The 14,963-nt window shown below is 31.2% G+C and overlaps 2 protein-coding genes across 3 annotated transcripts in view; one reads left to right on the top strand and one right to left on the bottom strand.

Annotated features, from left to right (window-relative positions):
- LOC106683319 (LIRP) overlaps positions 1 to 1,135 on the bottom strand; it is a 24,399-nt gene extending 23,264 nt beyond the window's left edge. The window contains exon 1 of one of the 2 annotated variants that reach the window (XM_014424701.2): positions 1,017 to 1,135. Coding sequence is in view for 1 of the 2 variants with exons in the window: in XM_014424698.2 (XP_014280184.1) it covers positions 955 to 969 (15 nt within the window). In the remaining variant the exon portion in view is untranslated. Of the gene's footprint in view, positions 1 to 954; positions 985 to 1,016 lie in introns of those variants that run through there. The other variant, XM_014424698.2, reaches the window with a different exon arrangement.
- The window catches only part of LOC106683320 (uncharacterized), a 32,997-nt gene extending 20,283 nt beyond the window's left edge, over positions 1 to 12,714 (top strand). Inside the window, exons 2-4 of the mRNA XM_014424705.2 lie at positions 7,024 to 7,154; positions 8,524 to 8,680; positions 11,268 to 12,714. Of these exons, the coding sequence (XP_014280191.1) occupies positions 7,026 to 7,154; positions 8,524 to 8,680; positions 11,268 to 11,635 (654 nt within the window). The 5' untranslated portion in view covers positions 7,024 to 7,025 and the 3' untranslated portion in view covers positions 11,636 to 12,714. The remainder of the gene's footprint in view (positions 1 to 7,023; positions 7,155 to 8,523; positions 8,681 to 11,267) is intronic.
- The last annotated feature ends 2,249 nt before the right edge of the window (positions 12,715 to 14,963 follow it).

Here is a 14,963-nt window from a genome sequence, read left to right as displayed (position 1 = left end):
CTACAGCAAATTTACTTGTTGTATATATGTGTATACAGTTGTAAATATCAATAAATAAATTATTAAAAAAAAAAAAAAAAAAAAAAAAAAAAAAAAAAAAAAAACTTTTCACCTGTTGGAAATGTTAACACTTAAATTTTTCTTTTAACTAACCATCATTTTGTTTTAAAAAAACTTAATTTTAAAGATACTGGTTTTAAATTTTAGTAACTCTTTAAGTTAAATGTTTAACACAATTTTCGGAGTTTGAAGATGGCACTCAAGAGAACAATATGCTTAAATATATATATATTTTAAAATTTATTTATTGATATTTACAACTGTAAATAAATACAACAAGTAAATTTGATGAAATTATAATGGTATGGTACAAGCATGTAGAGAAACTACCCAATGGTAGCACTCTAAAAACATATTTACAATATAAGGTCTCGAGGCCATCTTCTTTTCAGACGCCTTGGAGGATTGTCCGGAATAAAAGAGGAAGCAAGATTAGAAACTAATGGGTTTGAGTGGTTAGGGAGTTTGTAATGAAAGGATTAATATCTGGTTCGGGCTAGATCGGTTTCAAATGGAACATTAAGGTTTTTATGGATGATTTTATTTCTGATAAAATAAGGAGTATTGAGGATTTTACGAAGGATTTTGGATTGTAAGGATTGGATGCGAGAGGGATTCGAAGGTTTAGTGGAGCCCCAAAGCTCAACTCCGTATGTCCAGACAGGTTTTATAATCGTCATTTAGATCAGTCTTTTGTAATGAATTGGATTTTTTGACCGTTTGTCAAGTAAGTGCTGTAATAGTCAAGCAACTGCAGACAAAGAGCTAAATAACAGAGGTCATAAAAGAAAATCACTAGTTTTAAGAATCTTATTTCGGGTGAGTTTCCACGACAGGGTTCTTAGATCTAGATTAAATTATGAAAAATATGTTAAAATACAATAAGGAACTTACATATATGTCAACCATGCTTCTCAATCCACCCACTCAAAATTAGATTCAAATTTCAAACTTACTTTAGGTTTCGAATGTAAGTGTAATGATCACAAGTTTCTCAAAATTCAGCCATTTCAAAAATCCAATTGCTAGATCTGGACGCCGTATTATGGAGATGATAAATAATCGGGTGTGCAGAGATTTGAAGTTATGAAGAATCTTTTCGATTTTCATGTCGGTCAGTTTTCGTTTTTTTGAGCATGGGGTCATTGATAAAGAATTGGGAGACAGATATTTGAAATCTTTGAATTTGAAACTGATATCGCAGTCTGAAAAAAATAGGATAGCAATCTAATGTAGCTACGAGTGTTAGGGAAAAAATTAATTGTAATTATATTTGACTACAATTAGCATATTTAAATAGTAACTTTGTTTCTACTGGTGATTTCAATTTCGGATCAATGTTACAATTATAAAAGTTCATTAAATAGTTTAAATCATCAATAAAAATATTAATTGTTGTTCAAATAAAATAAATTTTATGATAAGTTAGTTTCATGATATGACATATGGTTTTATTTGATTTGTTCTAATTTTATTTTATATAATCTGTTAATTATTGTTGTTCATTTGTATCTTTTCAAATTCATCATTTTCATTATATTTTATGACGTTTCATAATTTTATTTTTATTTTGTGTTACTCGAAGGTTCGTAAGCTTTTGACGCCTGTAATATTACTATAAAAGGATCAATACCAGAATAAATTAAAAATATGCTTCTTATTATTATTACATACCTTAATGATAATCAGTAATAATATAAATAAATAATTGGAAATTCTAAAACAGTAAGATCTTAGTTCAAGAGTCCAAGAGGAGAAAAAAGTCAGTTATTTGACCCCAATTTTTTACTACTTTAATGTAAACTATGTATGATTACTAGTCAAAATTGATATGTCTGCCAAGTATAGGTAGGGGGAATATAAAATGGCGGCTGTTTCAAAACGAAAAAAAAAAAATTTTCATTCGGAGCTCTATATCTTAAAAAGTAGCAACAACACAAGAAAACCTAAGAGAACTTCATTTAAAGTAGAGTAAATTTGCGAAAATATAAGCCCTAATAGAGTTATTTACGTTAAAATGTTCTCGAGATATAGCTTTTTAAAAAGCAACATTTCATGAAAATGTTGTATGGAACGTACTGAAAGATCAGCAGTTAGTGAATTTATTTTGAAAAATATATATCTCAAAAACCATTTGACGTACAGATGTCTGTTAGCACTCAAATTAAAGCCAGTTTAATGGGCTATGAAGTAGTTTAATACGTTTATCGTAGGAGTAGTATTTTTCATGATATTTGACAAAATAAATTTATATAATTGTTCGGACAGATTATCATTTGCCAAATATATATTCATATGCGAATATCATAAAAACTACTATCCCTACGAAGATAAGTGTCATAAACTACTTTATAGCAACTTAAAAAAAAGATGATTGGCAGACATATCTGCGGCTTATGGATCGAGAGATATATTTTTTCAAATAGCAAACATGTTATACGAAGTACTAGAAATTAACAGTTTGTGAATTTATTTTGTCAAATATCATAAAAACTACTACTGCTACAAAGATAAACGTTATAAACTATTTTATAGTAAATTTAACTAGCTGTAATTTGAGTGCTGGCAGACATCTGTACGACCTATGGTTTCTGAAATAAAGTTTTTCATAAATCAAACTTATCGCCCGAACTAGTATAAATCAATTTATTTTAGAAAATATCATGAAAAATACTATTCCTGCGAAGGTAAAGGTCCATCAAGTACATTATAGTTCGTTAAATTAGCTTTAATTTGAGTGGTAATAGACATCTATACGTTACATAGTTCCTGAGATATAGATTTTTCAAAATAAATTAACTAGCTACTAATCTTTCAGTACATTTTTAAGAAATGTTGCTTTTAAAAAAGCTGTATCTCGAGAACAATTGGACGTAAATAGCTCTATTAGGTCTCATATTTCAGCAAAATTGCTCAACTTTAAATAATGTTCTTTTACATTTTCTAGTGTAGTTGGTAGTTTTTAAGATATAGAGCTCCGAATGAAAAATTAATGTTTTTAAAGGTTTAGAAATAACCGCCATTTTTTATTCCCCCTATCTATACTTGGCAGACTCATCAGTTTTGACTAGTAACTATACATAGTTTTCATTAAAATAATAAAAAATTGGGGTGAAATAACTGCCTTTTTTTTCTTCCCGGCTCTAGTACTATCTGGACAATTAAAATACCATATATGACTGGAATTCCAGAGAAAAAAAATTGATTTTTGTCCAGCTTTTGAGATCAAATTCCCCACTGTGAACCGGTGGAGTTTTTATATATAAATTGAGAAAAAAATATATTTTTGGAGTTTTGTTAATAAAATATGTTTAAGGAAATTACAGATAATTATAATTTTATATTATAAAGAAAATTTTCAGGAAGGAGCCTGGTGTGTAGTATATGATAATATAACATTTTATAATCGGAAAATATTCCTTAAAAGTTAGATATAAGACATAAAATAATTAAGATGGATTAGATAATTATAAATTTGCCCAAAGGAGATAAAAATAAAGGAAATAAAAAAGGACCTAGCGTTTCTTTCCTTAAAAATAAATAAACACGAATATAGATTCTCTCTAAGAATTCTTTTTAAAAAATACCCCTTTCTGTGAGAAATGTCAGAGTTCACTTCACTGCCCAATGAAACTTCTTCCATCATAATTAAAGCCCACCAAGTTTCAATTGGAAATTCTCAAAACTCGAGAAAAGATCTCTTCATTGTCATGACTTGATTTTTTTCGTATTATAAAAATCACACATTAGGGGATAACACTATAAAAACGACGAATAGGTAAGCCTCATTAAAAATAGCCAGGCATCCTTAGAAAGTGCCCTTATTATTTGATTTCTATTTATAATCACTTGGTCTTTGTTAATATAATAACTATTAAACGTACCCAATTTTGAGAACACTAATTTGACCAAGCATTAATTTATTATTTCTATTAATTTCCTGCATCTATTCACAAAAGTTTACTTTCTTTGGAGGTAGTGAAGAATTCCTTAAAAATTATGAAACAATTAATACTCAATTTCTCTAGTTAGTTTTTTTAGTAATATTTTTTTTTATAAAAAGGTATTCCTATAAATGCTATTATTAATATACCATAAAAAATACATTTATTTTAATAATTGTATAGGTTATGCCTATTAAAAGATTTTTAATAACCTTTTAAAGTAGAAATCTTATTAGATTGCAACTTTTCAGTTGTAAATATCAATAAAGATATAAATTTATTGAAATTTACAACTGTATATTATATAATACATTCAGTAAATTTGATCTTAGTTAAAATGGAGTGTTACAGGCGTGTAGAGAAAATACCCATTGCTAGCACTCTAATGACATTTTACATAAGCAGATCTCGTGGTCATCTTCTTTTCAGGCACCTCGGAGGATTGTCAGGAATGGAAGAGGATACAAGGTTAGAAACTAAGGGGTTTGAGTGGTTAGGGAGTTTATAATGGAAGGAGTGATGTCTGGTTCGGGCTAGATCGGTTACATAGGGAACATTAAGGTCTTAATGTATGATTTTATTTGTGACAAAGTAAGGAGCATTGAGGATTTTACGAAGGATTTTGGATTGTAAGGGTTGGATACGAGAGGATTCGAAGGTGTAGTGGAGCCCCAAAGCTCAAATCCATATGTCCAGATTGGCCTTATTACAGTCATATAGATCAATCTTTTGTAATGAGTTGGAAGTTTAGACCGCTTGTCAAGTAAGTACTGTAATAGTCGAAATCGACGTGCCGTTTCCTGTTTTTGCAGTCTTGTGTGAGGATTCCAGGTTAATCGTTTGTCCAGATAGATGTAGTCCAAGGTAGCGGATCTGTTCGACAGGGGTAAGAGTAACATTATTAAATGAAACTGTAGGGCAGTCGGTAGGTTTACGACGAAGGGTAAAGGTGATTTGATGGGATTGCTACTAATGGGTAGTTTCTCTACATACCAGTATCATATCATTATAATCTAACATCAAATTTGCTAGATGTATTTTTATGTAAATACAGTTGTAGATGTCAATAAATAAATTTTTAAAAAATAAATAATTTCAAGTTAATTCTTAGAACCAATTTAAATTACATAATTATTTTTGCTTAATTAGCAAACCTTTTTTTATTTTATTTTTTATTTTTACAAGTATTCTACATATATTTGTATTTTATCATTCATATATACTCAAAATATACGAGCTACCCAGATACGATGTCTAAAGTGGAAAGAAGTCATGAAGAGACCACTTAAAATTTTCAAGTCGAAATCTGACTTATGTCCAGCCAATTAAAAAAATGTTCACGTGATTGAGCTAGAAATCTTACAACTTATAAATCGATTCGATGCAATCAATACAATCCACCATGAATTTGTTATTATCCTCTCCCCTCCCATAGAAAATAGAAATCAAAAGAGTTCCTTTTGATCTAGATACTTTCATCGATGGCAACCTATTTTCACTTTGATTAGCTTCTTTGCATCTACCAGGTAGATATTAAAAAAACAAATTGGGTTTAAATTGTTACTAAAATATGCTATTCATCCTAGTATAAACATCGATACGAAGGAAAAAACAACATTCAGTTCGTTGACCGGTACTAATGAGCTTATAAAATAATTATATTACTAAAATAGAGCCATTTTAAAATTTGCTATTTCGTAAACATGTTACGTAAGCTGATCGCTATAAAATTATCAAAATCACGAGCTGGTCTGATCTCCTTGAAATACCACTTAGCAACACATTCCATAAAATTTAGTAGATGAAGGTTTTTTGATCAATGAACTTTAAGTTCAAATTCAAAAGAAAACAGTGATCACATTTTATTTTACTGAAAAAAAGAAAAAAGTTAAATAAACTAACAGATATTTTCAGCTGTTTGAAGTGGAACTTGAACTTGTTCGTTGAGTGGAAGAACCAGTTCGTCACTAGGTCAAGTATCTAAATCTTCCTTATCTAGCGAATTCATAATACCTCAATTATGAATAAGCAATCAACTTTTTTAATTAAATTTCGATAATTTTTTTTTATTTTCATTAAAGTTGAAAAGAAATTATATATATCAGGAATATATTTTGTTTAACTCATTTATTTTTTAGGATATTATAGACCAGTCAAAGTTACTTTATGGAACAAAAGATTTAGTTTAATTTTTATTACAATTTGTCCCGACCCAAACATGTGGGGGATCATAAAGGCAACAATAGATCAGAGAGAAGTAAACAAAATCTGTTGGATTTAGACTGAGGGACAGAATTGTTTAGGTGAGGAATAACTACTTATCTATATACATATTTTATTTACTCTGAGGATTGGCCACATGTTTGGATCCAAAAAGTCGCCTTTTAAATGCTCAAGTTGTTTTATAAGTTGTCTACAGACAATCAATAATCCTGATATGCTATATCATCTTCTCTAATTTAATAATATTGACTAATAAGTTAGTTGAGGGTGAGATCAAGGAAAAAACAGAGATTAAATACAATACGTCTTTAATGTATGCCGACGTTTCAGCCTACTGGTACTGGTATTTGGTGGGGGGAACGATTCGGGCAAGTGGGCCTAGTGGTCCTTTTTGCCAACCCCTGGCGGCTACCTGAGTTGCCGCCACGTACAACCAAGGTGGGAGTGTCAAGATTCATTCTTCGGGACCGCCGAAAAATGAATGTTAACTGCCCCAGGTGGGAATCTAACCCACAACGTTCCGAACCAAGCGCACTGGGACCTATGCCCCAACCCACACGACCGTCACGTCCCTACGTTTTAGCCTAAGTTGCATGAATTCATCAGGGGGAACAGTCAGGTTCGGGGCAAGAAGAAGTTGAACAAAACTTGTTTCCTAATTTCAAGACTAGTTCCTCTGATGAAGGCCCACAAAACTTATTAAAAAGTATAGCAGTTACTATGACTTCCCTCAAAAAGTGTTCCTTTGATCATGATTTCTCCATCATAAATACTAATGTGTATATGTTTTTTAAAGGAATGCCAGCAGCATTGTTATACTTCTTCATCATTGCCAAAGTCTCGGCGCTAGAAAGCAATTTCCTTCGAGAGACCTTGAACAAAATTCAACAAGAGCGGTTGGATAACAATGAAGAAATAAATGAAAGCGTAAGTATTATTAACATATGCTTTAAGCTTCTTCTATTGATATTAATTTAAAGATATGCTCATGGGAATCAAACTCATTAGTACAAAGAAAGAATGAGTAGGTAAACTAAAGGTCGCAGTGGGCGAGGGTCTTAGTGTTCCTGTTTCAGAACAGTTCAGGTTCGATTCACTCCTAGTCGGTTAGTATTTGTTTCCTGTTCATCATCATCATCAATTGGCATAGCCCATCACTGCGTTCTAGGCACCTCAAGCAGCATTCGCCAGTTTATTTATTGGAATTTTCTTTTACAGCGTCTGTCCATCGTAGTTTTGGAGGGCCTCTCGGTTGTTTCATCTAGTTCTCTAAGGCGTTTCCTTGGAATCTTTTGGGCATCCTGGCCACATGGCGCACCCATCAATGCCTGCCAGGCATTATTCTTTAATAAATTGTACAGTTCGAATTCTCCAGGTTATGTCCTATCTTATGCTATACATCTTGTTATTTCAGCCAAAATATCATTTCGATTACTTGAGAGCCTAGATATACTAATTCAGTCACACGTTCAAAACATATAAGGCCCAACTTGAATGGTGACTTGATGCGACCATGTATTTAATTATCTTGGATTCTACTATTATTCCCAGGAAAGAAACCTTAACACCCCTAACCTAATATGGTAATGGCAGAGCCGTGTTGTCCTAGTGATAGCAAAAGGCCAATTGGTAGACTAGTTCCTCTCGTAGTATCTATACCAGATACATGTGAAGTATTATGCCTTAGATTACATTAAGGCAATATAAACAAAAATTTTGCTTTCCTTTTTGTGTGTTCATTTAAATACTTCCTGAGTTACTGGCAAGCACTCGTTTACTTTTAAAGAAAAAGTTAGGATCGAGGTGTGTGAGGGACGACAATCTAGAAGAGGCAGCTTTCATCAACTTCGCTAAGTGGAGACATTACTTCTTCATCAAGGATCGTAGCGGGATTTTTCTTCGATGCTTTGTTCGTGTATGGTCTGTCTCAAGAAAATAAGGTCTATATTGCTTTATCATTGGCCATGGAATACATATCTAATAAATTGAAATAAACCAGACAGTAAAATCAGTTACCTTTTTGTGGACTCTCGGGCTGATCAATCGGAAGGGTACCGATGAAATGGTCACGAATAGATGGTTTAGTTATGGTTACAACTGGTCTGTTGTTGGGAACCATAGTTGACTTTTCCCTCACGTTGAATTAATCCAACCTGATTGACCCATTCTCAACTAATTCTTCTACTAATAGCTTCTAGGTGTAAAATAACATTTTCTTGGTTGACAAAAATTATGATTCTAAATCACCTTAGGACTGAAACCAACTTGATTAATAATTTTTGTAATTTATCTGTAGGATCTGGGATCTGAATTTAATGGTGAGATAATCTTGGGTACAGTGGAAGAACCTATGGACAACAACCTCAAGGATCAGTCGTTTACAAACCAAGTCAGCGTGCATCAAGATGGAGCCGCAACATATGTACCTAACATGCACCACATGGAAACTCAGAGTAATTAATGATTATTAATAACTGCAATCGTTACAATAATAGATTTTTTTAAAATTTAAATCCTTTCTCTTTTTATAGATAAAAGTGGAACTGATATGATATTTCATTAGTGATATGACATTTATCTTATTAATGATTCAGATAGTTGCTATTTTCTATATCTGTCTTGATTATAAAATCACTTAATTGCCATAATTACTCTTATTGCCAGTAAATCATTTAATCCTTACGCAATTGGTGATATACCATTTAGAGTCAAAAGTATGGGTGGAGTAAAAAATTTGAAGAGAGCCAATAATGTGTACATTGGGAATGGGCGGTTATTTTAAAACAATACAAATAAAGTTGTCTAAAACTTGACATAGTAGTAAAACTTATTTACCTAATTTAAAAAAAAAGATAGAAATAATTATTATAAAAAAAAAGGAGTAAGCTTAAGTTATAAAACAATTAAATTAAAAAAAAAAAATACAAATCTACCTGAATTGAGTTATACATGTATATATTACATAAATCACATGAATTCGAAAATATATGAACAAAAATAATAATTTATACTATATTAAAAACAATTTTAAAATATTGAGGACTTAAGAAAACGCCTAAATGACGAGATCAAGTGGTCGAAGTTCCCAATGATTTATCGGGCTGCCAGAAACCTTATGGCGATAGAGCCATGATCCTGCAGCGTAGGGGAAAAACCAAATAAAACTATTTTTTTTTCCCATTTTGTCATAAGTTAAAAAATTTATTATCTTGCATGAAAAAAAAAAAAAAAAAAAAAAAAAAGATATTCGTACAGTATACTACATGTGTATGTAAACAACTCGATTATGTTTTCATTATCAATGCTCTAATGCGAAGGATATAGTACAAGAGCCCAAGAGGAGCAAAAAGGCAGTTATCTCACCCCAATTTTGTATTACTTTAATGAAAACTATATATGATTACTAGTCAAAATTGATGAGTCTGCCAAGTATATGTAGGGGGAATAAAAAATTGCGGCTGTTTCAAAACGAAAAAAAAATTAATTTTTCATTCGGAGCTTAAAAAGTAGCAACAACACAAGAAAACCTAAGAGAACGTCATTTAAAGTAGAGTAAATTTGCTAAAATATGAGCCCTAGAATTATTTACGAGAAAATGTTCTCGAGATAAAGCTTTTTAAAAAGCAACATTTCATAAAAATATTGTATGGAACGTACTAAAAGATAAGTAGTTAGTGAATTTATTTTGAAAAATCTATATCTCAAAAACCATTTGACGCAATAGATGTCTATTAGCACTCAAATTAAAACTAGTTTAATGAGCTATAAAGTAGTTTAGTATAGTCCATTAAACTAGCTTTAATTTGAGTGCTAATTGACATCTGTACGTCACATAGTTCCTGAGATATAGAATTCTCAAAATAAATTAACTAACTACTAATCTTTCAGTAGATTTTTAAGAAATTTTGCTTTTTAAAAAGCTATATCTCGAGAACTATTGGACGTAAATAGCTCTTTCAGAGCTAATATTTCAGAAAATTAACTCTTCTTTAAATAATGTTCTCTAAGATTTTCTAGTATTGTTGATAGTTTTTAAGATATAGAGCTCCGAATGAAAAATTAGTATTTTTTAAGTTTTTTAAACAGCCGCTATAGTTTTCATTAAAGTAATAAAAAAAATGGGGTGAGATAACCTTTTTTTCTTCCCGGCTCTTGTACTAATAGTGTTTTAATAAAACTGAACATTTCTTAGAGTAGGAAAGTAGTGGATGAGTTATCGTGATGGTTAATTGGTTTTACCAATTAAAAATTGGTTTGATTTAACCTTAAAAGTCATCTGCTGAGTGATTTTTTTTTAATCTTCCAATACTTTGGGAGTGAATGTGCAAAATTTGTTTTCTATTTGGACAAGCTAAAGCTTCATATCTGGCCTCATAAATCTTGATGAAAAATTGAGTGTCAGGGCTAGTTACGCCTACTAGTACTATTAGTATCTACTAGCTGTTTTTTTTCCCCTGCTGTTATAGCTGGAAAAATATAATGAACCTTAAGTATTAACTAATTCTACAGAGCTACACCAGATTTGACTGTGAGGCCTTAGAACTGTGAATTAATTTTCGAGGAGACAGAGAGAATATCAATATAGATATAGAAAAATTGGACATTATTGTTGAAACAAAGATTCCCTAGAGGCATGCTTGAAACATAAAAATTGAAAAAGGAGAAAAAAAAAAAGTGATTGAAACGGTAATAACATTGTTTATCTGGAAGCAAATATTAATAAAAATTAAAATGCAATGAAATGTATTTTAAAAATGATTTGTTAAAAAATAATCAAACTGAAAATATTTTAAGAAGTACCATCATTATTATTATTAATGTAGCTAAGATGACCTCATGTTGTCACCTTCTCCATTTACTTATTTATTTTGGTGACTATCGGCCTGAAAAATTAAGAAAAAGAGAAGCATACTCCTGTTATACAGACAAAATCTAAAACAACAGTAAAATAAAAGCATGATGTTTAATATTATATAAATTCCTTAAAGTATATTTAATCAATTATTGAATTTTACTTTAAAGTTATTTTCTTTATTTTAGATACTGATGAAATGACAAATAATGAGATCAAAGGATATTATTATTATTACTATCCATTGAACCATTATTTGGATCAGAATAAAGATACTGAACCCACAAAAGATTCGGACGAAATGCATGTCATGATGGATACAATGATGAAGAATACAATGATGCAAACAACAGAAAACAAAGTTACTCCACTGTTTAAGGCCATGACTTGGTTTATTGGAACTGCTATGGTTTTCATTCTTTCCATTTTGTTAATGCCTAAATTTAAAGTTAAAAAATCTAAAGTCATATTTAGAAAGTGGGAAAATAATGAATTTATGGATACAATTCACAGATACATACCAGACAATTCAAAAGTAAGTTGGAAGATTCATTGAGTTGTTATAAAATAAGAAGTTAAAAACCTAAGAGCCAATCACTGAACTAAGGATAGATGTCATGGATTTTTAATTGTTTAACAATGGTAAACAATTTAACTGTGAAAAATGATTATAGGTTTCTGTTTAATCATGAAACAAACTTGTTTTAAGTTAATATTATTCCTAAAATAACCCTATACCTAGATCAGATTATTTCACACATTGAAGAAAATGGTAAGACTATTCTTATTGTAGAAATAAATCCATGACCCAGCAACCAGAACATATACTTGAAATTACAAATAGACCATGATGGCAATACAGCTTATTATATGTTATATTATAAATCAGAATTATGTGAAATCTATTGCAAGAGTAATATCAGAAATAATTAATGTTGTTCAGTATTGATACCTGATGAAAGAATTGTGAATATTCAAAATATAATTAGAGCTTTTAAATGTTAAGGTTCTTAGAATCTAGTCAATACCTTCTTTAAATTATTTTTTTAGCCTATTACATAAATAAATGCTAGCCTAGAATAATACCCTGTTAAGTGTTAAGACAAAGCTAAAACACAGGTACTTTTGTCTCAACTAATGAGTTTATGATTATTATATTACAAAATATGTACAATGTGTATATAAAAAAAGTATGTAAAATGTAAAAATTATTAACATGACATTGCTAGTTATAGTTCTGATTATTTTGTTTCAATCATAATCTATTTTATAGAAAATTATAATTTAAAACATTTTAATATAATATTTACAATTAGTTAATGGTGTATATTTAATATTGCTAGAAAAATTAAATAAGAAGGCATTTTATAGTCAAGGAATTAATTTATTATTATAATTGTACCTATTAGATGTTTTCCTTTTTTGTTTTGTCATGTTCATAAGAACTTTGTTAGAACCATTAAATGTTAAGAACTCTTGTGTAAGGATTAAAGAGAGTACCATACTTATAGACTTACTATATTTGATTTTCTCATTATTTCATGTTCTTAATATACTCATTAAAGCATTATCTAAAGATCTTATAACAGAGGACTAAGGATTTTCAATTATTTGCCTGTACCTGCGAACCTCATGTGAGTCACCCAAATTTTTTTTTATGACCCCCCCATTATTACTGATCTATGGGGGGGGGGAGAATTATCTACAGGTACCCAACCCTTTATAATCAGAGTGAGTAGGTGAAGTTTTCATTATGTGGGGCTGCCACGAAATAAAAGTCAACCAACCCCTCCTCCAGGTCGAATTAGAACTAGTGCTACTACGGTTGCGAGGTTGCTAAGGTTACCCCTTAACTGGTCTACACAAGACCTCAGGTTTACCCAAACTACCCTCGTTGATGGAGCTCAACAAATTTAGTTGGTTTATATGATATGCAGTAAAAGTGATTTTCAGATATGTTGTATGTATTAAAAAAATTTTTTTTGGTTTTAAATTACAAAAAATGCAATAACACAAATCTATCAATCTACATGAAACCTGAGAATGGTTTAGGCCCCTTTTAACGACACAAAATGACACAAACAGGATCTTTGTAGAAAAAGCAGAACAGTAGTTATAAAATGATAAATGTTTCTTTGTTTGAAGTAACTTTTATTCTTATAAAAGCATGAAACCCAATTGATATTGGTATGGATGAGACAAGCAGAAATTTAGTTTATCAATGGGTGCAGTAACGTTGGATTTGAGTTTTTTTTTTCCAAACCCACCAAGAATAACAAATTTAAAACATATACAAACATATTATTATAATAATAAAGGAATATGTACACTGTAGAGATTTTTCATTGGATTGCCTAGTTGGATTATAAGAGAGTTGCAGGATCCACTGAAGTCTGTTTAAACAATAGTGACTATTTTTGGAATGGGGTTGTGGATTTGAGTTTTTTTTTCTCACTCTCCAATGATTATTATCTGAACAAAACAATACATAAGTAAAATATAGTTATGTATACTCCATGATATAGATCATTGTATTGCCTGAAGGAATTTCAAGGCATTTTGACCACTCACCTTAAAAAGGCATTTTAAGGTAAGTGGTGTGATCCACTGTGAGCTGGGGCGCATTGTGGCGCTTACTTGTCGTCTACGTGGTCATGAGTGGGGAAGGACCTCTCTACTGGTGATGGTTTGGATCTGATTTTTTCCGATCCCTCTAAACGGAAATAAAATATGAATTAATAAAATAACACATTACGTGAGAAAAATAATTCGATTGCATTTTTTTTCGTATTTGAATAACATCCTGAGTAGTTATGGGTGACATTGTTAAGGAAGGGGTTATGCGAGCAGAGAGAAAAAGTCTCCTGACCTAGTGTGTGATAAGTAAAAGAGGAACCAGTCCTAAAAACTAGTGGGTGTAAGCAAAGGAAACGATGTTAAATTAACAATTTCAAAAAATACTTCTTAAGTACTTCCAGAACTGTTTTGTAGTCACCAGGTATCTGGCTAAGACTCGGAGGACTTTGGATTTATTCTTCCAGGAGCGCTCATGAGCACTGATAAAGCGGCTGTCCAGGATTTCCCGGTAGAGCGCATAACTCTTCCCATTAGAGCGGTCATAGTCCTTTAGTACTTCGTATAAATGTCGGATGTTAATCAATAAATCATTTGAAATGGGTCATTTACTCATCAGGTTCATGAAATAGGATGTAATGCCAAAACCAAACGCGGGACACATCTAGTTATGTAATAAAATAAGGGAAAAAATACCTTGAAATTTTAGGAAACCTGTTAGTCCATCCCACAAGTAATCAAAGAGTCCGCGTTTAAGATTTGACCCTGGACCTCAACCCTTCTTCATGCAAGCACGCTTCTTGATGACAAGATAAGTTGTTTCTTGTTAATACTTTTAAAATTTTATGGAATCAACAAAAGGACCATAAAAGGAAGCATAACATAATATCTGTGAATTAAATTAGGTCAAGTTATAAGATCCAGCTACTGTTACAACGTCTGCTGTAATTATATGTATCGTGGGAATACTTTTAATAACTATTTACATAGTTCTTACGTAAGAGTGAAATAAAAGTGTTACAATTATAGCTTTATGATTCGCTGTACATAGTTTAAAAATATTTTACTAACCCATCCTTGCAATCCTTCCCGAAGGTTGAAACGCCAGTAACCTACTGTAAACAGTTATTTTGGAGTTCTGGCAATGGCGAGATTCTCCACTCAAGTCATGAGCGTCTGCGGTTAGCGCCCTCGCCTGGCCTCCACTGGCTTTTAATTTGAGAGATAAGCGCTGGGATTTAAAGCAGTCCAGCTTTTTCCTTCTGGAGTGGTGGTCAAGCCCGGTTCCGAGTTGTTTAGCCTGATTGTAA

The sequence above is a fragment of the Halyomorpha halys genome, unplaced genomic scaffold (genome assembly GCF_000696795.3).
Source record: "Halyomorpha halys isolate HHAL.00 unplaced genomic scaffold, Hhal_1.1 Scaffold477.1, whole genome shotgun sequence".
NCBI classification, from domain to species: Eukaryota; Metazoa; Arthropoda; class Insecta; order Hemiptera; family Pentatomidae; genus Halyomorpha; species Halyomorpha halys.
The sequence above is the reverse complement of the archived record's forward strand: the minus strand, read 5'-3'. Positions and strand labels throughout refer to the sequence as shown.